General features: G+C 46.1%; 1 protein-coding gene across 1 annotated transcript; it reads right to left on the bottom strand.

The window, feature by feature from the left end:
* Positions 1–8,886: 8,886 nt before the first annotated feature.
* Positions 8,887–22,509, bottom strand: LOC144486258 (uncharacterized). Its single transcript, XM_078204328.1, has 4 exons — positions 22,263–22,509; positions 21,925–22,036; positions 15,191–16,473; positions 8,887–9,413 (listed from the first exon to the last, which is right to left on the bottom strand). The coding sequence occupies exons 3-4, from the start codon at positions 16,362–16,364 to the stop codon at positions 8,887–8,889; spliced, it is 1,701 nt and encodes a 566-aa protein (XP_078060454.1). The 5' UTR covers positions 16,365–16,473; positions 21,925–22,036; positions 22,263–22,509.
* Positions 22,510–22,872: the final 363 nt, after the last annotated feature.

A 22,872-nucleotide genomic window follows, 5' to 3' on the forward strand; every position in this document is an offset into this window, starting at 1 on the left:
TCTGATTTCAAGAAGATATGAAATATAGCTCTTGGGGCTAAAGGAATCAAGGGATATGGAAGGAAAGTGGGAATCAGGAAATTGAATTCAATGATCAGCCATGATCAAGATGAATGGTGGAGCAGGCTCAAAGGGCTGAATGGCCTACTCCTGCTTCTAGTTTCTATGTTTCTCTCCACTGGGCCAGCATTCCATCCAGTGGCACAGTGGTTAGCACTGCTGCCTCAAAAAAGCAAATACAGCAATGGCTTTGGCATCTGCTACAATGTGACTGACAGATTGACAACGGAGTCAAGGGCATCAGGAGCAAAAGATACCCTGGGAGGTGGAGAAGAATGTGACGGAGATTACGAGCGGGTCTTTGATAGGTTTTCTAAAGAGATTCAGAAAGGAAATAGCGAGTTGGAAAAAGTCCAGAATAAATTAATTTCCAGTTACATTGGAAACCTGTTGCCTCACAGCTGAGTACAAAATATAAAGAGTTGAGGGAACTGGTGGATAAGCTGCAGAATGGAGCTGATTGCTGGCAGGAGAGCACGTCTGACCTGGACAATCAGTTACATTGGGAACAGGGGGCAGATGATAGGGTGAGTGGAGCTCAGAAAAATCTACTGCTGTTCGGCCAAACTCTGGAACAAGATATTGATTTACAGTCAGAAAATATCAGATCAAGTGAAGAGTTAGAAAATGCCGTGGGGACTTTGAGGAAGTGAATTCAGCCACAAAGTGACACCTCCCCTGAAGCAGACCACTCCCTGTGTTTAGCTAAAATCAAACAACCTGAGACACAAATCAGTCACCAGCGAGCAGATGTAGTTGTTTTCTCCAAAACAAAAATCACTGAAAGCACTCCCCCCTCTCCTCTGCCTCTCCTGTGTGATAAGGGAATGCAGGTGTGTGAGGTTAGCCATGACTTCTGCACCATCATGATCCACAACCCTTACTCCAAGTTGGTTTGCCCAGTTGAAGGAATTCTTAAAGCAGCGTGTTTTTTGCAAGTATCATAGATTCGAAGAATTCGTTTGGAAAGGGAATAAAAATTAATTTAATTTGAACTGCCGTGTGTTTCTGTTTGAAATAAATTCAGACTGTACTAAAATGTGAAAGGAATGTATTTGGGTTTGAAATTAAGTTGTTCAAGGTTAGAATTGTGAAGGCCAATTTGCTCCCAAAACACAAAGATAAGGCTTCAGTTTGGCAGCAAAACAGTTCCAACTTTCCAAAACATCTGAGTTAAAATTGTTGAGATTTGGTTCACAACATATTTCACAAAGTATTTCTTTCAACTTTGATTAAGTAGCAAATATTGGAAATTGGCATTTACAAAAAAGACAGACAAAAGAGATGAAATTTGAGCAAAATTGAAGAAAATAACACAAGAGAAGTTTTTTAAATTATGTAAGTTGATGCAATTGCCAAGTTTCCTCTGCCCACTCCCCGCCTCTCTCGGTTCCACAGAGAAGTTAACCCTTTCAGCAGACAGTTGATTTTTATAAATCTCCAAACAGCCTTTGTTTTTTAATGTAACCTGTGATTGGACATATTAACTCACTGGGATCCTGGCCAGAGCCAGATGGATTGTTTTTTTAAACAGGTGATGACGGTTTCACTCACAAACAATCCGAGTGAAGGCCGCAGTTTTGAGAATTAAAGCAAAGAATAAAAGACTTTACCTTTCAGAAAGCCCACAAGCCTGCTTTTGAGATTAGAATCGATATATCTGACCTGGGTTGCTATTTCAAGCATTTAAAATGGAAATTACCTGGTGTTTAAGGGAAAGAACAAAATTGATAATGCCTGGAATCAAACAGAAATGTTCGGTTTCTGTTAAAAGATATTATGAGAATACTTAATGATTTATTTGACTCCAAAGATTCTCCAGAACTCCTGAAAGTGTAGTTTAAAGCAATCCATACATTTGGGTGTTTATGAAGATTTGAGTGAAAGGGAAGTCCAGATGAGATGAATGAGGTGACAGTTTTCTCTTGGAGATATTTGTTTCTTTGTCTATGAACTATTTGAGAGAACGGAATTTGATAATCTGGCCATCAGATGAGACATTGGGACTGTACAGGGGGAAATAAGCAAAGACATTGAGATGAAGAACCCCTTTGACTCTGACTTTTGACTTTCTTCTGAAGATTCTTCCAGAATTATTTAATGGTGCTTCCTTTGTAAGAAAGTGGAATCCAGGATGATGAAACTGATTGGTAAAAAACACAGCACAATCCTAAAAGACCTGATAAACCTTCCACAAATGTAAAACAATGATTTGTTGGAGAGGGAAAAGAGATGCCAACAAGCATGACAAAAGTCTGTCTGGTTAAAAATAAAATGAGAGGCAACGTTTAACAGGGAGGGACGTGTGTGAAGATGGCTGATGAGCCTGAGACTCCAACAGGGGGTTAAAGGAGGAATTGGAACACCGATGTGAGATTGCAGAAGTGGTTTGTAAATTAGAACAAAGAACAAAACAGCACAGGAACAGGCCCTTCGGCCCTCCAAGCCCGCGCCGCTCCCTGGTCCAAACTAGAGCATTCTTTTGTATCCCTCCATTCCCACTCCGTTCATATGGCTGTCTAGATAAGTCTTAAACGTCCCCAGTGTGTCCGCCTCCACCACCTTGCCTGGCAGCGCATTCCAGGCCCCCACCACCCTCTGTGTAAAATATGTCCGTCTGATATCTGTGTTAAACCTCCCCCCCTTCACATTGAACCTATGACCCGTGAAGGAACTGACATCCGACAGTACACGGTGGAACTGCACTGAAGAATAAAGGGTGGCATGGTGGCACAGTGGTTAGCACTGCTGCCTCACAGCACCAAGGACTCGGGTTCAATTCTGGCTTTGGGTGACTGTGTGGAGTTTGCACATTTTCCCCAAGTCTGTGTGGGTTTCCTCCAGGTGCTCCAGTTTCTTCCCTCAGTCCAAAGATTGGCAGGTTAGGTTGATTGGCCATAGTAAATTGTCCCTTCATGTCAGGGGAACGAGCAGGGTAAATAAGTGGTATTATGGGGATAGGGCCTGATGGGATTGTGGTCTGGGGAAATGCTTAGGAAATCAGAAGCACAAAGGGACTTGTAAGTTCTGGTTCAGGACTCTCTTAAGGTTAACGTGCAGGTTCAGTTGACAGTTTGGAAGGCAAATGCAATGTTAGCATTCATGTCGAGAGGGCTAGAATACAAGAGCAGGGATGTACTTCTGAGGCTGTCTAAGGCTCTGGTCAGACCCCATTTGGAGTATTGTGAGCAGTTTTGGGCCCCTTATCTAAGGAAGGATGTGCTGGCCTTGGAAGGGGTCCAGAGGAGGTTCACAAGAATGATCCCTGGAATGAAGAGCTTCTCGTATGAGGAATGGTTGAGGACTCTGGGTCTGTACTCATTGGAGTTTGGAAGGATGAGGGGGGATCTAATTGAAATTTACAGAAGCCTGAGAGGCCTGGAGAGAGTGGACGTGGAGAGGGTGTTTCCACCAGTGGGAGAGTCGAGAACTCGAGGGCACAACCTCAGAGTGAAGGGATGATCCTTTAAAACAGATGAGGAGGAATTTCTTCAGCCAGAGTGGTGAATCTTTGGAAGGAGAGCTGTGGAGACCCGGTCATTGAGTGTCTTTAAGACAGAGATAGACAGGTTCTTGATTAATAACTGGATCAAGGGTTACGGGGAGAAGACAGGAGAATGGGGACAAGAATCAGATCAGCCATGATTTAATGGCAGAGCAGATTCGACGGGCCAAATGGCCTAATCCTGCTCCTATATCTTATGGTCTTATGATTACATTAGAACGGTCTGGGTATTCTGTATCTGAGATCATCAATATAATTTCTCCCATTGATCACTGGTTTTTAATAAAGTTTTACCTTGATACTGTGACATTGGTTTCCGGAGTATAATTGCCACCTTGTCGGAGAAACCCGCTAACAAATGGTGTGGAAGGGGTTCTGGGTTAATTAGCAGAACGACAGGCAGAGTCTGAGGTTTAGCAACAGCTGGGGAGGAAAGAGTTACAGGGATTCCCTGTACTGCCTGGGGTGGTGGTGGAGGCAGATACAATAGGGGCTTTTAGATAAGCACATGAATATGTAAGGAATAGAGGAATATGGACCAAGGGCAGGCAGAAAGGAATCGTTTAATTTGGCATCATGTTTAACGCAACATCGTGGGCTGAAGGGTCTGTTCCTGTGCTGTACTGTTCTATGTTCTATTTGTGATCTCCATTTAGAAAAAGGAAACAGAGGCACTGGAGGAGGGGCAAGAAAGATTCACAAGAATAATCCCAGAACTGTCATCACTTGTGAACTCACTGGTGTTTCACCAAGTTTGCTGACTGAGTGAATCACAGTCAGAGCAGGTGACCAGCCTCTGCCCAGTGTGAACTCACTGAAGTACCCATGGGTTGGATGACTTAGTGAATCCCTTCCCACACTGAGAGCAGCTCCCCAGTGTGAACTCGCTGGTGTTTCGGCAGTGCTGAAGATATTCTAAATCTCTTTGAGCAGTGAGAGCAGCTGAACGGCCTCTCCTCAGTGTGAATGCGCTGGTGGGACATCAGCTCTGAGAGCTTTTGAAGCCACTTCCACAGTCAGAGCATTTGAAAGGCCTCAGATTGGTGTGAGTGACTTTATGTCTGAGCAGGCTGGATGACTGAGTGAATCCCTTCCCACACAAAGAGCAGGTAAATGGTCTCTCCCCAGTGTGAACTCGCTGGTGGGACACCAGTTCTCCAGAGCTTTTGAATCTGCTCCCACAGTCAGAGCATTTAAAGGATCTCTCATTGGTGTGAGTGAGATTATGACTCAGCAGGTGGGATAACTGAGTGAATCCCTTCCCACAGTCAGAACAGGTGAATGGTCACTCCCCAGTGTGAACTCGCTGGTGTCTCTGCAGATTGGATGAGCTTTTAAACCTCTTTCTGCAGTGAGAGCATCTGAACGGTCTCTCCTCAGTGTGACACCTGGTGGGACACTGGTTCTCCAGAGGTTTTGAAGCCAATGCTACAGTCAGAGCATTTAAACGTTCCCTCATTGGTGTGAGTGAGATTGTGTTTCTGCAGGCTGGATAACTGAGTGAATCCCTTCCCGCACACAGAGCAGGTGAATGGCCGCTCCCCAGTGTGACTGCATCGATGAGATTCCAGCTGTGATGGGACCCTGAATCGCCTCCCACAGTCCCCACATTTCCACGGTTTCCCCCTGGTGCGGGTGTTCTTGTGACTCTCCAGGTTCAACAATCAGTTAAATCTCACACAGAACACGGGTACAGTCTCTCCCCGCTGTGAACGCTGCGGTGTATTTTCTGGCTGTGTAACTGGTTGAATCTCTTCCCACACAGTACACTGGAACACACTCACTCGGGTGTATCTGTGTCTCAGTGATTTTTCAGTTACATTTATGTTAAAAAAAATTCTGAAGCAGACAGAACAGAAAAAGATTTCTCCTTTTAGATTCAAAGGCCAGTGATATTCAGGTCCTGATCAAATGAATAAATCTGTCAGGTCTTGATGTGTTGTTTGATTTGAGATTTCTGCCTGTAAATCCTCACCTTCTGCAAATCTATCCTGCAAAAGGAGTTTATAAGATTCATCAGTGTTAGTACAGGATAGAAATTCAGAACAGACAATTCTAGTTTCTATGGAACATTCTTTCCTCTCTCATTCCCCAAAAGCTGTAAATCTCCATCCCACACACTCTCCCTCCATTCTCACTCTGCTGTATCTAATATTCACCCTACCAATTCTTCAAAAGGTGCTGATTCAGGCTGATTGACAGATCTATGCTCACTGCTTCCTGTCCTGGGTGTGGAGATGTTGGCGTTGGACTGGGGTAGACACAGTAAGAAGTTTCACAACACCAGGTTAAAGTCCAACAGCTTTATTAGTAGCAGGAGCTTTCGGAGCACTGCTCCTTCATCAGCTGTGTGCAGGATTTGGTTCGCAAACAGGGCACATATAGACACAAACTCCATTATAAGATAATGGTTGGAATGCGAGTCTTAACAGGTAATCAAGTCTTTCCAGGTACAATGTGAGTGGAGAGAGGGTTAAGCACAGGTTAAAGAGGTGTGAATTGTCTCAATGTTGTCTCAATTGTCTCACGTTGTTTCTATCTTAAAGACTTGATTAGCTGTAAGTATTCGCATTCCAACCATTATTCATGTAAATTGAGTCTGTGTCTTTATCTGCCCTGTTTGTGAACAGAATTCCCACTCACCTGAAGAAGGGGCTTGGAGCTCCGAAAGCTTGTGTGGCTTTTGCGACCAAATAAACCTGTTGGACTTTAACCTGGTGTTGTTAAACTTCTTACTGAATTGTCTCAAGCCAGGACAGTTAGTGAGATTTTGCAAGCCCAGCAAGTTGTGGGGGTTACAGATAGTGTGACATGAACCCAAGATCCTGGTTGAGACCGTCCTCGTGTGTGCGGAACTTGGCTATCAGTTTCTGCTCAGCGATTCTGCGCTGTCGTGAGTCTTGAAGGCCGCCTTGGAGAACACTTACCCGAAGATCAAGGGCATTCAGCCTCTGATCTTCGGGTAAGTGTTCGCCAAGGCGGTTTATAGTTTAGTTTTGATTGTTTATTAATTAGTGTCACAAGGAGGCTTACATTAACACTGCAATTAAGTCACTTGAAAATCATGAAAAAAGTGCAAAAAATCTATGAAGTTACTGTGAGAGTCGGTATGGACTCGAGTTGTCCAATGGACTCCTTCTGTGCTGTAATTACTCTATAACTGGAAATATATAACGTAGCTACAGTACAATATGACAAGATTGGAATGATAAATACATTTATTGCAGGACCAGGAATAAACCTGGCTGATATAACAACACTGGACATATGTCTGTCCTATATTAATTTACTGTCCCCTTAAATGTCAGCCATCTCCTGGGGAAACCAGCCCTTCAATTGTGAACATTAGGAAAGAGACCATCCTTTTAGCCAGACAAATAAATGTGTCAAGCTGAGGGAGCAAAGGATGTCAATGTCTTTAAGAGAGAGAGAGACCTGGGCCAACCTTTCTAGAGTCTGCAGCCTCCCTGGATTCACTTCCTTCCTTCAGTTGCTGCAAGTCCCCAATTTCCCCCAGAATGAGAAAAGAAATGGAAAGGGGGAGAAAAGAAAGTGTTTTACTCTCAGATGTTGGAGACAGGAGGAAGTTTCAGTCTGTCTGAAGCGCAATCTTCATTCACGCAAAGCCGGCGCTCTGATGAGCTGGAGAACCAGAGTCCTTTCGGTCCTCCAACTCTTCCTATTAGTGAACACCTCAGAAGGGCAGGGGATGGACTCTCCCCTGGACATGCGCCTCTCCCTTGGACAGCCGCCGTCCTTGGCCGGGGGGAGGGGGAGATCACTGAGCGGCTTCTCGCTCTGGCCGGAGCTGTCAGCCGGTTGCCTGGAAACCTTGGCTCGATGTGGTGCAGGGGGAGGGGAACAATGGGTGGGGGCGGGGCTCCCGGGTCCGCGCGCCCGGGCTTGCTCACTGGAACCCGGAGAGGTCACCGCGGAGCAGAGTGATTCCTATTGGCTAATTCAAGGATGGCTCCACTGTGATGTCACAAAGGGGAAGTTGGCCAATGATGATGTAATTTAAACAATGCCTGAGATCACTTCACTTCTTGGTCAGACCCCCTTTTCAGTCCAGTGCTACTTGGAGTTTACCGTCAATTCAACAACTATTGGGTTACAAGTCCCTCACAGTTCTGATCACAAATTCATGATAAAATAATTCAAATAATGCATGAGAACACTTCTTAACTAACTACCTACCACTGTTTGTTGATTGATCAGACCCCCTTTTTACAGATTCGGGTATCTCAGCCGCTGAACACCAGCCGGTCCTGGAATAAGTTTAATTCTAACTCATTCTGAGTAAATATTCTCAGCAGGTCCTCTGTTGGGGCCCTGCTAAGCAGCTTTAATGGTTCATGATTGCAGAAACTGAGAAGTCACAGGAACGTGGTCAAGATAGTCCAGTCCCATAATGCCTCACATTCAATCTGCAGTCCTTCAGTTATAACAGAATATGTGGCTGTATGTAGCTGCCTCGGCCACGATTAGCGCCAACACTGCCTTCCTGAACTGCTACAATGCCTAAGGTGTAAGTACACCCACAGTGCTGTTAGGGAGGGATTTCCAGCTACACATTCCACATTTCCTCTAGACTGTGGGTGGATACGAGATTGATACATTTCATTCAACTGCACCCAAGCTGAGTTATTCAAATCCCTTTATTGTACAGGACAATATATTCATTATTTCTTTAAAACAGAAATTAAACATTCCCATTTGATTTCAGGTATTAACATATTCTGTTAGTTTGTTCTTTATTGTCAATGTCAGGCTGGGGTTGTTCCTCTTGGAGCAAAGGAGGTTGAGGGGAGATTTGATAGAGGTGGACGAGATTCTGACAGGTTTAGATAAGGTGGACAAAGAAAAGCTGTTCCCATTAGCTGATGGGACAAGGATGAGGGGGTCACAGATTTATGGTTTTGGGTCAGAGAGGAAGGGGGGGATGTGAGGAAGAATATTTTGATGGAGTGAATGGTAATGACCTGGTACTCGCTGCCTACGAGGGAGGAGGAAGTGGAGACAATAAACAATTACAAAGGAAATTGGATGGGCATTGGGAGGTTTCAAACAGAAATGCTGACTAAATATCTCTGAATTTCCTAACATCCTGTCACTCTGTGATCCTTGCGAAATCTGATACCAGATATTCACAACAAGACTCAAAGAGCATCAGCCCACTGGAGGCAAAGTCATGAGACCGGCCAGTCCAGCAGAAAGAAACCCTCCGACCCTCCCCATTGACCAACTGTGAGAATGAACAAAATGCAGTCCTGGATGTAATTGAGAGCAGAAACAATAACAGCAGAATCCAACCTCTGGAATCACTCGTGAGCGTTTTGGTGTCTCAGCAGGTGGGATGAAGCTCTGAACCCCTTCCCACACTGAGAGCAGATGAATGGCCTCTCCCCAGTGTGAAGTCGCTGGTGCGTCTGCAGGCTGGATAACTGAGTGAATCCCTTCCCACACTGAGAGCAGGTGAATGGTCTCTCCCCAGTGTGAACTCGCTGGTGTTTCTGCAGGTGAGCTAATTGACTGAACCCCTTCTCACACTGAGAGCAGGTGAATGGCCTCTCCCCAGTGTGAAGTCGCTGGTGCGTCTGCAGGCTGCATAACTGAGTGAATCCCTTCCCACACTGAGAGCAGGTGAATGGTCTCTCCCCAGTGTGAACTCGCTGGTGTTTCTGCAGGTTAGCTAATTGACTGAACCCCTTCTCACACTGAGAGCAGGTGAATGGTCTCTCCCCAGTGTGAACTCGCTGGTGTGTCCGCAGGGTGGATAAATCAGTGAATCCCTTCTCACACTGAGAGCAGGTGAATGGTCTCTCCCCAGTGTGGCTGCGCCGATGAACTTCCAGCTGAGATGGGGCTCTGCATCCCTTCCCACAGTCCCCACATTTCCATGGTTTCTCCATGGTGCAGGTGTCTTTTCCTCTCTCTTCAGTTGAAGACTCATCCACACACAGAACAGTCTCCCCCCGCTGTGAATGGTGTGATATTTATTCAGGCTGTGTAACTGGTTCAAGCTCAGTGCACTGGAACACACTCACCCGAGTGTGGCAGCGTGTTGGCTCTTTTGCAGTCACACTGATGTTTGAAATCTTTTCAAGTCATCAGACCGGACAACCATTTCTCCTCGATTCAAAGGCTGATGATATTCAGCTCCCATGGAATATGACTCTGTCAGATCGAGACACAACGTTTGAGATTTCAGCCTGTGATTCCTCTTTCAGTATCCTGTAAAACAAGTTTACAGAGGTCATCAGTGTCAGTACAGGATAGAAATTCAGAACACACAATTCTAGTTTCTATGGAACATTCTTTCCTCTCTCCAGACTCGAAACATTGGCTCTATTCTCTCTCTATCTGGGGGATAAATTGGGAAATGATGCTGCGGTAGATCAGCCAATTCTCAATGAATGGTTGAGGCAGTTCGATGGGCTGAATGGCCAACTGCAGCTCCTGTTTCTTATGATTTGTGTGTCCACGACAGGAAGCAGTGAGCATGGATCTGTCAATCAGCCTCAATCAGCACCTTCAGGAGAATTGGGAGGGTGAATATTAGATACAGCAGAGTGAGAATGGAGGGAGAGTGAGTGGGATGGAGATTTACAGCTTTTGGGGAACGAGAGAGGAAAGAATGTTCATTAGAATCATAGAATTCCTACATCTTATCAACCGTCCCTGAGCTTTCACAATGAATCGCTCTTCTCAGGACACTCTTATCTCTGACTTGTCTGTGCTGCTCGCAGTCTCACAAAGCAGCTGCCTGTGTGTTGACACAAGGGGCCCTGCGAGGCAAGTTTAATGCTCCATGACTGTGTCTTTAATGACTGAATAACGATAGGAATATGGTCAAGTCAGCTAAATCACATGATGCTTTATATTTCGGTTAGTAACTGTCCATTTTGTTAACATAGCACATTTGGATATATAAATACATATAAAGGCAAAATATTGCGGATGCTGGAAAAAACAAAAACAGAAAATGCTGGAAAATGTCAGCAGGTCTGACAGCATCTGTGGAGAGAGAGTAGAGCCAACATTTAAAGTCTGGATGACCCTTGTTCTGACAAAGGGTCATCCAGACTCAAAATGTTAGTCTATTCTCTCTCTATAAATATACATACGACAGCTGCCTCAGGCTTGGCCCACTCTAACTCGCTGCAAAAGGAGATTACAAGAGTCATGTGTCAATTGTGGCTTGAAATTAAGAAATACACATTTTTTGGGGGGTTTGAGATTGCTGTCAAAATCCTCTTCTAACCATCTGTAAAAGGAAATTCCAAAATCACAGAATCTCTGCAGTGCAGAAGGAGGCCTTTTAGCCCATCGAGTCTGCACCAAGTTTCTAACAGAGCACCTTTACTCAGGCCCTATCCCTGTAACCTGATGTACGTACATCACTAATCCTTTCCTTCCCCCTCATCTTGGGACACAAAGGGACACTTTAGCACGGTCGATCAACCCACTCTTTGGAGTGTGGGAGGAAACCAGAGCAACCAGAGGAAACCCACACAGAGGGAGAATGTGCAAACTCCATACAGACAATCACCCGAGGCTGGAATTGAACCGGGTCTCTGGCGCTTTGAGACAGAAGTGCTAACCACTGTGTCACCCCCAACAGTCATTTGTCAGACCTGAATATAAATCCATAACATTCTCCCCTCCTGTTTTCTAGCATAAGATTACTTAAGATGGAATATACTTACATTGGAAGCAATTCAGACAAGGTTCACTCGCTGATTTTGGGCATGAAGGGGTCTGTTTTTTGAGGAAAGGTTAGGCAGGGTGCATCTATGCTCATTGGATTTTAGATAAATGAGATGAGTGTTGGAGTGAAACTAAGACTGCGACCTTTGAAAGTTAATGCGTACGGGACTGGCTGTGCCCAGCACTTATCCTGTGGTTAACAAAGATCATTCTGTTGCTGACTAAATAACGAACTAACCTTTGAGCTACATCCTGTTATTGTATAAAAAATACGGAACAGACAAAAAAAACCAGACCGCGAGGTCCAGATGGTCGGCTGAGCTTAAGATAAAGGGGAACTGAAACAATAAGTTGTGGGTTTTTGTTCACGGTTGTTTTTGAAGGAATGTGATTGGAGGTCAATTGTTGCTAGGGGAGCCCAATTGGCTAAGTACAGGTAACCACCCAAAGCTAATGACGAAGTAACCGCTAATGTCTGTATGATCAAAGTGTATAAAAGACGGCGAGCCGCCGCTCCAAATTGAGAAGGTGAAAGGCAGCATCCATTAACCCGGCCTGTCAGTCAATGACTCAAACATTGTCTCACCTGGTCACCCAAATCCTGAAGCTCCGCCCACCGGCTGCGCATGCGCTCTGCTCCCCGCTAAACAAAGATGGCGGCCACGGCACCGGGTCTGATCCCGGATAAAATCCACGGAGCTGCAAACCCGGGACCGGAAGGCTCTTATTCAGACCTTGCGGCCTACAGCAGATGTTTATGAAGCCTCTGTTCCCTCCCCACCCCCGACACCCGCTCCATTCCTCCCTCCGCCGCACCGATTCTCACCCCTTGAAACAAGCGTCTCCCGGACTCGCGGGCTCCGAGCAAAGTGACACTGCGCATGCCCCAGATACAGCGCTGCGCCTGCGTACCGGGCTCCTGTGGAGTGAATAGGGCACTTTCACACCCGCAGCGAATGCTGGGCAATAACCGCCATTGAAACTTCACAGTTAGTTCAAAATAACATTGTTAGCATTTAGAACATAGAACAGTACAGCACAGAACAGGCCCTTCGGCCCACGATGTTGTGCCGAGCTTTATCTGAAACCAAGATCAAGCTATCCCACTCCCTATCATCCTGGTGTGCTCCATGTGCCTATCCAATAACCGCTTAAATGTTCCTAAAGTGTCTGACTCCACTATCACTGCAGGCAGTCCATTCCACACCCCAACCACTCTCTGCGTAAAGAACCTCCTCTGATATCCTTCCTATATCTCCCACCATGAACCCTGTAGTTATGCCCCCTTGTAATAGCTCCATCCACCCGAGGAAATAGTCTTTGAACATTCACTCTATCTATCCCCTTCATCATTTTATAAACCTCTATTAAGTCTCCCCTCAGCCTCCTCCGCTCCAGAGAGAACAGGCCGAGCTCCCTCAACCTTTCCTCATAAGACCTACCCTCCAAACCAGGCAGCATCCTGGTAAATCTCCTCTGCACTCTTTCCAGCACTTCCACATCCTTCTTATGGTGAGGTGACCAGAACTGCACACAATATTCCAAATGTGGTCTCACCAAGATCCTGTACAGTTGCAGCATAAAGGTAAATGACTGAAATATTGAGAATTGGTGATATGCTGTGCTCTATTTTTCAAAGTTCTGCTGCAGGACCATGCAATGGTTTCAAAACTTTTATACCGTTTCCCCCTCACTCCTCCCTTTATGGTGCTGATTCTGGCTGGGTTCAATTGCACAGTCACTGGTTCTTCTCTCTGTCACTGGTACTGAATATTCACTCTTTTAGAGAATGATACAGCATAAATAGAAACCATTTGGCCCATTATGTCTCTGCTGGCTCTCTGGAAGATCTATCCAATTAATTCCACAGCCCGGCTGGTCGAGTCAGAACAATGCATAGCTGCTGTAGTAATCTGAGACCTTAATGGAAAAGGGTTTCCACAGTTAAGCATACCAGGTGGCTGGTAGAATTTAATTGAATGTTTCTGCAGATCCCATATACTGCAGTGACATTATCCTAAAGGGCCAAGGGAGTATTCCAGTGTGTTAACCGGAATACTCCAGGGCACAACCTCAGACTAAAGGGACGATCCTTTAAAACAGAGATTAGGAGGAATTTCTTCAGCCAGAGAGTGGTGAATCTGTTGGAACTCTTCGCCACAGAAGGCTGTGGAGGCCAGGTCATTGAGTGGCTTCCACAGAGATAGATAGGTTCTTGATTAATAAGGGGATCAGGGGTTATGGGGAAAAGGCAGGAGACTGGGGATGAGGAAAATATCAGCCATGATTGAATGGCAGATCAGACTCGATGGGCCGAGTGGCCTAATTCTGCTCCTATGTCTTATGGTCAAGAGTGGATGAATGTTGGAATTACAAAAAAGCATTCATATTCTGAATCTTCATAGTTATCACTTGTCTGCGATGTTTCAATATGAAAGAATCCCATGTACTTGTCAGGTGAGAGGTCATGTCCAATAGACCTGTGAAAGACCTGTTAGATTACACTGGGGTTTATGTGATCAGGTCTTGGTTAAATGAACAAGGTCCGTATCAGACTGGAGCTGTGTCTTTGATTCTCCACAACAGTTGTAGGTAGTATCCTTACTAAATATCCACCACAAACAAAATAGTCCGGAGGTCTGAGGTTATTGTGATCACAGCCCTTCAAATTGGATGCATAAATTCTTTCCCACACGGAGCAGGTGAATGGCCTTTTCCTATGTGTGTACATTGAGGAGGCAGTGGCATAGTGATATTGTCACTAGCACAGTAATCCAGAGACCCCAGGGCAATGCTCTGACCATGAAACCATAGAATCATAGAAACACTACAGTACAGAAAGAGGCCATTCGGCCCATCGAGTCTGCACCGACCACAATCCCACCCAGGCCCTACCCCCATATCCCTACATATTTTACCCACGAATCCCTCTAATCTACACATCCCAGGACACTAAGGGGCAATTTTAGCACGGCCAATTGCTGATTGCTCACTAACGTCCTCTGGGGAAGGAAATCTGCTGTCCCTCTCCCCACCCTATACCCATAACCCATACATTTAGCATGGCCATTCCACCGAGCACATCTTTGGAGTGTGGAAGAAACCGGAGCACACGGAGGAAATCCACACAGACACAGAAAGAATGTGCAAACTCCACACAGGTTGAAATTGAACTCAGGTGTCTGGATCTGTGAGGCAGCAGTGCGAATCGCCATGCCACCTTGCTGCCCAAATAGGAGACCAAAAGTCTCCTTGGGAGACACCAAGTTCAAAGACTTTGGAGAGGAAAGGGAGGCTGGAGATGGGGCCATAATTTGCAAGCAAAGTGGGATCAAAGGGTTTTTTTTCAGAAAGGGTGATGTTTGTGTATTTAAAAATGAGAGGAACAAAACGAGAAGAGAGGGAGAGAATCATTAACAATGTCAGCCAATATGGGGAAGTTGGATGGTCGGCAATTTAGTGGAAATGGAGTCAGGGCAAAACAGGAAAGAAACTGTTGAAAGATGTGGGTTCAGGGCTCAGACAGGGAGAGGCTTTAGATACATTAGTTTGGCTCAGTGGGAGGGTGGAAGAGAGGGAAGCAGCAGGGGCAGCTGAATGGGTTGGCTCAATCCTAGTAACAAAGAAGCTCCATGAGTTCATCACACTTTTTGTTGGGGGTCAGGATGGAGGAGACAGGGGAGAGGGAGAGCCATTCGAAAGGAATGGACTTGAGTCAGAAATAATAAAAAGTTTCAACAAATTGTTTGTTTAACATAAAAGCAGATTTATTTGACTTTCATCCAGGACATTAGTATTTATTTGTGGGCTCAAATTTATTTACATCAGAGGCGAATGACCACAATCAACATGTTTGTGATTTGTGATAAACAGCAGAATCAAACTCCAGCAGTCACTTGTCAACTCGCTGATGGCTCAACAGGTTGTATTTCTGAGTGAATCCCTTTCCACATTTGGAGCAGGTGAACGGCCTCTCCCCAGTGTGAATTCGCTGGTGGACAGAGAGTTGGGATGGTCGCCTGAACCCAGTCCCGCAGTGAGTGCACTTGAACGGTCTCTCATCAGTGTGACCACGTTGATGAGACATCAGATCACTGCAGCTTTTATAGCATTTCCCGCAGTCTGGACATTTAAAAGGTCTCTCCTCACTGTGAACACGTTGATGGGACACTAGATTGCTGGAACTTTTACAGCACTTCCCGCAATCTGGACATTTAAACGGTCTCTCATCGGTGTGAACTTGCTGATGTGCCATGAGGTGTGATGTCCGAGTGAATCCCTTCCCACAGTCGGTGCAGGTGAACGGCCGCTCCCCAGTGTGAATTCGCTGGTGTTCAGTGAGTTGAGATGACCACCTGAACCCAGTCCCGCAGTGAGAGCACCTGAACGGTCTCTCATCAGTGTGAACACGTTGATGGAACATTAGTTCTCTGGAACCTCTATAACACTTCTCGCAGTCTGGGCATTTAAATGGTCTCTCCTCAGTGTGAACACGTTGATGGAACATCACTTCCTTTAAACTTTTATAGCACTTGCCACATTCTGGACATTTAAATGGTCTTTCCTCTGTGTGAACTCGCTGGTGTGTCTGCAGTGTAGATGACTGAGTGAATCCCTTCCCACACTCGGAGCAGGTGAATGGTCTCTCTCCCTTGTGAACCCGCTGGTGTCTCAGCAGGTTGAATGACTGCGTGAATCGCATCCCACATTCAGAGCAGGTGAATGGCTTCTCCCCAGTGTGAGTGCGCTGGTGTGTCAGCAGGTTAGATGATTGAGTGAATCCCTTTCCACACTCGGAGCACATAAATGGCCTCTCTCCAGTGTGAACTCGCTGGTGTGTCAGCAGGGTGGATGACTGAGTGAATCCTCTCCCACACTCAGAGCAGGTGAACAGCCTCTCCCCAGTGTTACTGTATTGGTGAATTTCCAGCTCAGACAGGTCTCTGAATCCTTCCCCACATTTCCACGGTTTCTCCTCAGTGTGACTGCACTTGTGTCTTGACAGAGCAGATGATTGTCTGAATCCTTGTCCACACACAGAACACGTGTACAGTTTTGCCCCATTGTGAACGGTGGTTTTCCCTTCCATGCTCAAGGTTCAGTTATATTCAGGTTACAATAAATTGGGCAACTCAGTCAGATCCTGATGTGATGTTTGGTTTGAGTTTCCTGACTGCAAATCCTCCCCTTCTAAAACCCTGTGAAATTGATTTAAAACAGAAAAGAGGGAGTGAGAGAGAATCCACAAAAACACAAAAGCAGGTTGTGAAATTGAGCTGAATGAATCTGGTCATTTGTGGGGCCGGCACCAGGAAAACATTACCATGGAAACTGCTGGATTGTCATAAAACCTCAACTGGTTCACTAATGTCTGCCAGGGAAGGGAATCTGCCATCCAGTCTGGGACTACACAAGGCTCTGGCCTCTATGGATGGAGAGAGAGATGGGGGCATCTACAACTCAGCCAGAGATTTGAACCTTAAAACCGTTAACCTGCCCACCGAGAAGGATCAGGGTAAGGGGTGTATGTGAACACCATCATCTTCACGTTTTTCTCCAACTTTACACACCTCCCTTGTCTGACATCCAGGACTGGATGAGCAGTAATTGCCTTTGTTAAATATTGGAAGATGAAGGCTATCATCTCCAGCCCTGCAACAAATTCCACTTCCTAACCACTGACTCCATCTGTCCCCATTGCGACTGTCTGAGGCTGAACCGGAGTATTCACAACCTCAGTGACATGTTTCACTTCAAACTGAGCTTCCAAACATATCCTCATAGAATCTACAGCACGGAGACAGGCCCTTCGGCCCAAACTGGACAATGCCCACCAAAAATGCCCATGTAAGCAAACTCCATTTGGCCCATATCCCTCTAAACCTTTCCTATCCATGTACCTGTCCAAATGCCTTTTAAATGTTGTCAATGTCCCTGCCTCAACCACTCCCTCCGGCAGCTCATTCCACACCTGTACCACCCTCTGTGTAAAAAAGCTGCTCCTCAGGTTCCCATTAATTCATTTCCCTCTTAACTTAAACTTATGCCCTCTAATTCTTAATTCCCCAACCCTGGGAAAAAGACTGAGTGCATTCAACCTATCCATGCCTCTGATGATCTTACACACCTCTATAAGATCACCCCTCAGTCTCCTACGCTCCAAAGAAAAAAGTCCTAACTCATCCAATCTCTCCCTATAACTTGAGTCCTGGTAACATCCTTGTAAATCTCTTCTGCACTCTCTCCAGTTTAGTAACATCTTTCCAAATCAAGGTGACCAAAACTGAGCACAATATTCCAGGTGCAGCCTCACCAAAGTCCTGTACAACTGCAACATAACTTCCCAACTCCTATACTCAATGCCCTGACTGATAAAGGCCAGCATGTCAAAAGCCTTCTTCACTGCCCTATCTACACGTGACGCCATCTTAAGAGAACCGTGCACCTGAACTCCAAAGTCCCTCTGTTCCACGATACTCCCTGAGGTCCTCCCATTCACCGTGAAAGTTCTACCTTGGTTTGACTTCCCATGATGCAACACCTCACACTGATCTGTATTGAACTCTATTTGCCACATCACCACCTTCACTACCTATTTCCACCTCAGTGACATCGCCCCACTTTGTCCTGGCCTCAGCTCACCTGCTGCTGAAACCAGGTGGAGGAAGAAATTGCTAAGCAGATTATGGATAGGTGTGGGGGGCACAGGGTAGTTGTCATGGGGGACTTTAACTTTCCAAATATTGATTGGAACCTTTGTAGGTCGAATAGTTCGGATGGGGCATTTTTTGTGCAGTGTGTGCAGGAGGGTTTCCTGACACAATATGTGGATAGGCCGACAAGAGGTGGGGCCACAGTGGATTTGGTACTGGGAAATGAACCGGGCCAAGTGTTAGATTTGGTTGTGGGAGAGCACTTTGGAGATAGTGACCACAATTCGGTGTCTTTTGTTATTGCAATGGAGAGGGATAGGGCCTTACGGCAGGGCAAGGTTTATAATTGAGGGAGAGGTAATTATGATGCGATTAGGCAAGAATTAGGGGGCATAAGTTGGGAACAGAAACTGTCGGGGAAAGGCACTAATGAAAAGTGGAACTTTTTCAAGGAACAAATACTGGGTGTCCTTGATAGGTATGTCCCTGTCAGGCAGGGAGGAAATGGCCGAGTGAGGGAACCATGGTTCACAAAAGAGGTGGAATGTCTTGCAAAAAGGAAGAGGGAAGCTTATGAGGAAACAAGGTTCAGATGGCTCGATTGAGGGTTACAGGTTAGCAAGGAATGAGCTGAAAAAGGGGCTTAGGAGAGCTAGGAGGGGGCATGAGAAGTCCTTGGCGGGTCGGATCAAGGAAAACCCCAAGGCTTTTTACTCTTATGTGAGGAATAAAAGAATGACCAGGGTGAGGTTAGGGCCGGTCAAGGACAGTAGTGGGAACTTGTGTATGGAGTCAGTAGAGATAGGAAAGGTGATGAATGAATACTTTTCTTCAGTGTTCACCAAGGAGAGGGGTCATGTTTTTGAGGAAGAGAAGGTGTTACAGGCTAATAGGCTGGAGGAAGTAGATGTTCGGCGGGAGGATGTACTAGCAGTTTTGAATAAACTGAAGGTCGATAAGTCTCCTGGGCCTGATGAAATATATCCTAGGATTCTTTGGGAGGCAAGGGATGAGATTGCAGAGCCTTTGGCTTTGATCTTTGGGTCCTCACTGTCCACGGGGATAGTGCCAGAGGACTGGAGAGTGGTGAGTGTTGTTCTTCTGTTTAAGAAAGGGAATAGAAATGACCCTGGTAATTATAGGCCGGTTAGTCTTACTTCGGTGGTTGGTAAGTTGATGGAAAAGGTCCTTAGGGACGGGATTTACGACCATTTAGAAAGATGCGGATTAATCCGGGATAGTCAGCACGGATTCGTGAAGGGCAAGTCGTGCCTCACAAATTTGATAGAATTTTTTGAGGAGGTAACTAAGTGTGTTGATGAAGGTAGGGCAGTTGATATCATATACATAGATTTTAGTGAGGGGTTTGATAAAGTCTCCCATGGTCAGCTTATGATGAAAGTGAGGAGGTTGGGATAGACGGAAAGTTGGCCGATTGGATAGGTAACTGGCTGTCTGATCGAAGACAGAGGGTGGTGTTGAATGGAAAATTTTCGGACTGGAGGCAGGTTGCTAGCGGAGTGCCACAGGGATCAGTGCTTGGTCCTCTGTTAGTTGTGATGTTTATTAATGACCTAGAGGAGGGGGCTGAAGGGTGGATCAGTAAATTTGCTGATGACACCAAGATTGGTGAAGTAGTGGATGAGGTGGAGGGCTGTTGTAGACTGCAAAGAGACATAGATAGGATGCAAAGCTGGGCTGAAAAATGGCAGATGGAGTTTAACCCTGATAAATGTGAGGTGATTCATTTTGGTAGGACAAATTGAAATGTGGATTCCAGGGTCAAAGGTAGGTTTCTGAAGACTGTGGAGGAACAGCGAGATCTTGGGGTCCATATCCACAGATCTCTGAATGTTGCCACTCAAGTGGATAGAGCTGTGAAGAAGGCCAATAGTGTGTTAGCTTTTATTAACAGGGGTTGGAGTTTAAATGCCGTGGGGTTATGCTGCAACTGTACAGGACCTTGGTGAGACCACATTTGGAATATTGTGTGCAGTTCTGGTCACCTCACTATAAGAAGGATGTGGAAGCGCTGGAAAGAGTGCAGAGGAGATTTCCCAGATGCTGCCTGGTTTGGAGGGTAAGTTTTCTGAGGAAAGATTGAGGGAGCTTGGGCTGTTCTCTCTGGAGCGGAGGAGGTTGAGGGGAGACTTAATAGAGGTTTATAAAATGATGAAGGGGATAGATAGAGTGAACGTTCAAAGACTATTTCCTCGGGTGGATGGAGCTATTACAAGGGGGCATAACCATAGGGTTCATGGTGGGAGATATAGGAAGGATGTCCGAGGTAGGTTCTTTACACAGAGAGTGGTTGTGGTGTGGAATGGACTGCCTGCAGTGATAGTGGAGTCAGACACTTCAGGAACATTTAAGCGGTTATTGGATAGGCACATGGAGCACACCAGGATGATAGGGAGTGGGATAGCTTGATCTTGGTTTCAGATAAAGCTCGGCACAACATCGTGGGCCGAAGGGCCTGTTCTATATTCTATGTCTGACTTACTCAGTTAATGGTAGGTGTTGGGGAGAGTTATAGCACAAAGAGATCTAAGGGTACATGTTCATAGCTCCTTGAAAGTGGAGTCACAGGTGGACAGAGTGGAGAATAAGGCATTCGGCATGCTTGGTTTCATTGGTCAGAACATTGAATACAGGAGTTGGGACATCTTGTTGAAGTTGTACAAGACATTGGTAAGGCCACACTTGGAATACTATGTACAGTTCTGGTCACCCTATTATAGAAAGGATATTATTAAACTAGAAAGAGTGCAGAAGAGATTTACTAGGATGCTACCAGACTTGATGGTTTGAGTTATAAGGAGAGGCTGGATAGACTGGGGCATTTTTCCTCTGGAGCTTAGGAGGCTGAGGTTGATGTTATAGAGGTCTATAAAATAATGAGGGGCATAGGTCAGCTGGATAGTCAATATCTTCTCCCAAAGGTAGGGGAGTCTAAAACTAGAGGGCATAGGTTTAAGGTGAGAGGGGAGAGTTAGAAAAGTGTCCAGAGGGGCAATTGTTTTGCACAGAGGGTGGTGAGTGTCTGGAACAAGCTGCCAGAGGTAGTAGTAGAGGGGGGTACAATTTTGTATTTCAAAAAGCATTTAGACAGTTACATGGGTAAAATGGGTATAGAGGAATATGGACGAAATGTGGACAATTGGGACGAGCTCAGGGGTTTTAAAAAAAGGGTGGCATGGACAAGTTGGGCCGAAGGGTCTGTTTCCATGCTGTAAACCTCTATGCCTGTTTGCCCTGGATCAAACTGACACCCAGGAACTCCCAAATGCTGCAGCTTGAATGTGTACTAATAAACTATTTATTTTATCCAATGATAATTTATTTTTGTTTTTAAGTATTTTATTAACCTTACCACCTGTTGCTATACTATTTTGATCCTTAGGAACAGAATAAATCTTAGTTACTTAGCAGATACTCACCAAAAATCTGGCTTCTTCTCCTGTCGAAGAGTAAGATCACTTCCTAAAGGCTGAGAAAGTTAGAAAGCAAAAGGGCACCTCTTTCCCTTCCTTCCCTAACTCCGTTAATTACCCAACTCCCAGAACTCTATTCTAAGCTGCGCAAGTGATGCCGGTTCAGAGCTGTTTCTGAGCTGTAGATTCAATACAATACTCACTTGCAGACAGGGACATGAAGGCCTGTATGGGTCTCCAGGCCACCATGCACACATCATGATAGGGAGGATGGAGATGGTGTTGCCAGCCATGTACATGATGAACAGATTCATGGGCAGCTGTTTCAATGGGCCCAAGGCGGTGTCTCAGCAGGACTGAAAACAGAAAGTGAGCAGGGTATCAGTAAAGGGGGCCGGTTAGGGGAGGCCATATACTGATCTTATATCCAGGCCTGGAAGTAAGGATGACCATTAACCCTTTAACACACAGGCTGCTGTGGTTCACCAAGGTACTTCACCACCGTGGACAAACCAGGGGCGTTGTCAACCACACACTAAAGACACATTCAAATCCAACTTACTTTCTCGACCAGGATCTTGTCTGTTTCTTGGATGCAGATGTCCGGGAGCTGTTTGTCCGAATATGCGACTGGGTGCATGGAGTCTCTCTGGCCACACTGTTGATCACGGCTCCTATGAGAAACAGAAAACACAAATTGGTCACCCTTTCAAGACCTTCTTTAAAGAGGGAGTCTCTCTGTTGAGGACCCCAACGTGGTGGCAATAGTGCCAGCACGAACTAAAGCTTGGGCAAACCTCAGACACACACTGCCATTGTGTCCACTGAACTGCCACAGGAATGGAGGGCTGCAGAAGTGGATTTAGTGTGAATTGATAATCAGGGTGCCAATCCACTTACCCTCCATTTAGGGACAAAGTGACAAATCACCAGAAGTACCAAATTGTATCTTGAAAACAAACACTGCGGGACATTGAGAGAGATCCAGTTCAGCACCCGGCCCTGGAAACGAGCAATCGTTCCTCCAACCACCACCGCAGTTGGCACCTGATCAGGTGGAGGGGCTGAAACCAAAAGGGCATCTCAGGGTCATGACCTGGGGAAAAGATGCCAAGTGGGGTCTGAGTGGTTTCTGGGGGATTTGAGGGGCTGCTTTGTGATCAGGAGCTCGGTGAGGGGTAAAAGAGGCGCGAAAAACCCGGGGTTGGGAAGTTTTGGGTTGGTGCCACGTCCCCGGGTCAGTGTGCGGTGGCGTCCCCTCGGGAGATGCGGGCTGACCCGGCTTGTCGCTTACTCGAGACCCCGGCTCCCCGCGCGGCCTCCGCACCTGCTGGTGCCGCTCAGGGTCCGCTTGCGCCAGCACGCGCGGTTGTCAAGCCCCGCCCCTGCAGCCATGACAACGCCGCCGACAGTCAATCGTCCCCCCTTTCAAATCTGATTCCGATCAAGAGAAGAAGCCGCGTATTTCCGTCAACAAAACACTCCCGCTCCAATGCGCATGTGCAAGCCC

The sequence above is a fragment of the Mustelus asterias genome, unplaced genomic scaffold, assembly GCF_964213995.1.
Source record: "Mustelus asterias unplaced genomic scaffold, sMusAst1.hap1.1 HAP1_SCAFFOLD_310, whole genome shotgun sequence".
NCBI lineage: Eukaryota > Metazoa > Chordata > Chondrichthyes > Carcharhiniformes > Triakidae > Mustelus > Mustelus asterias.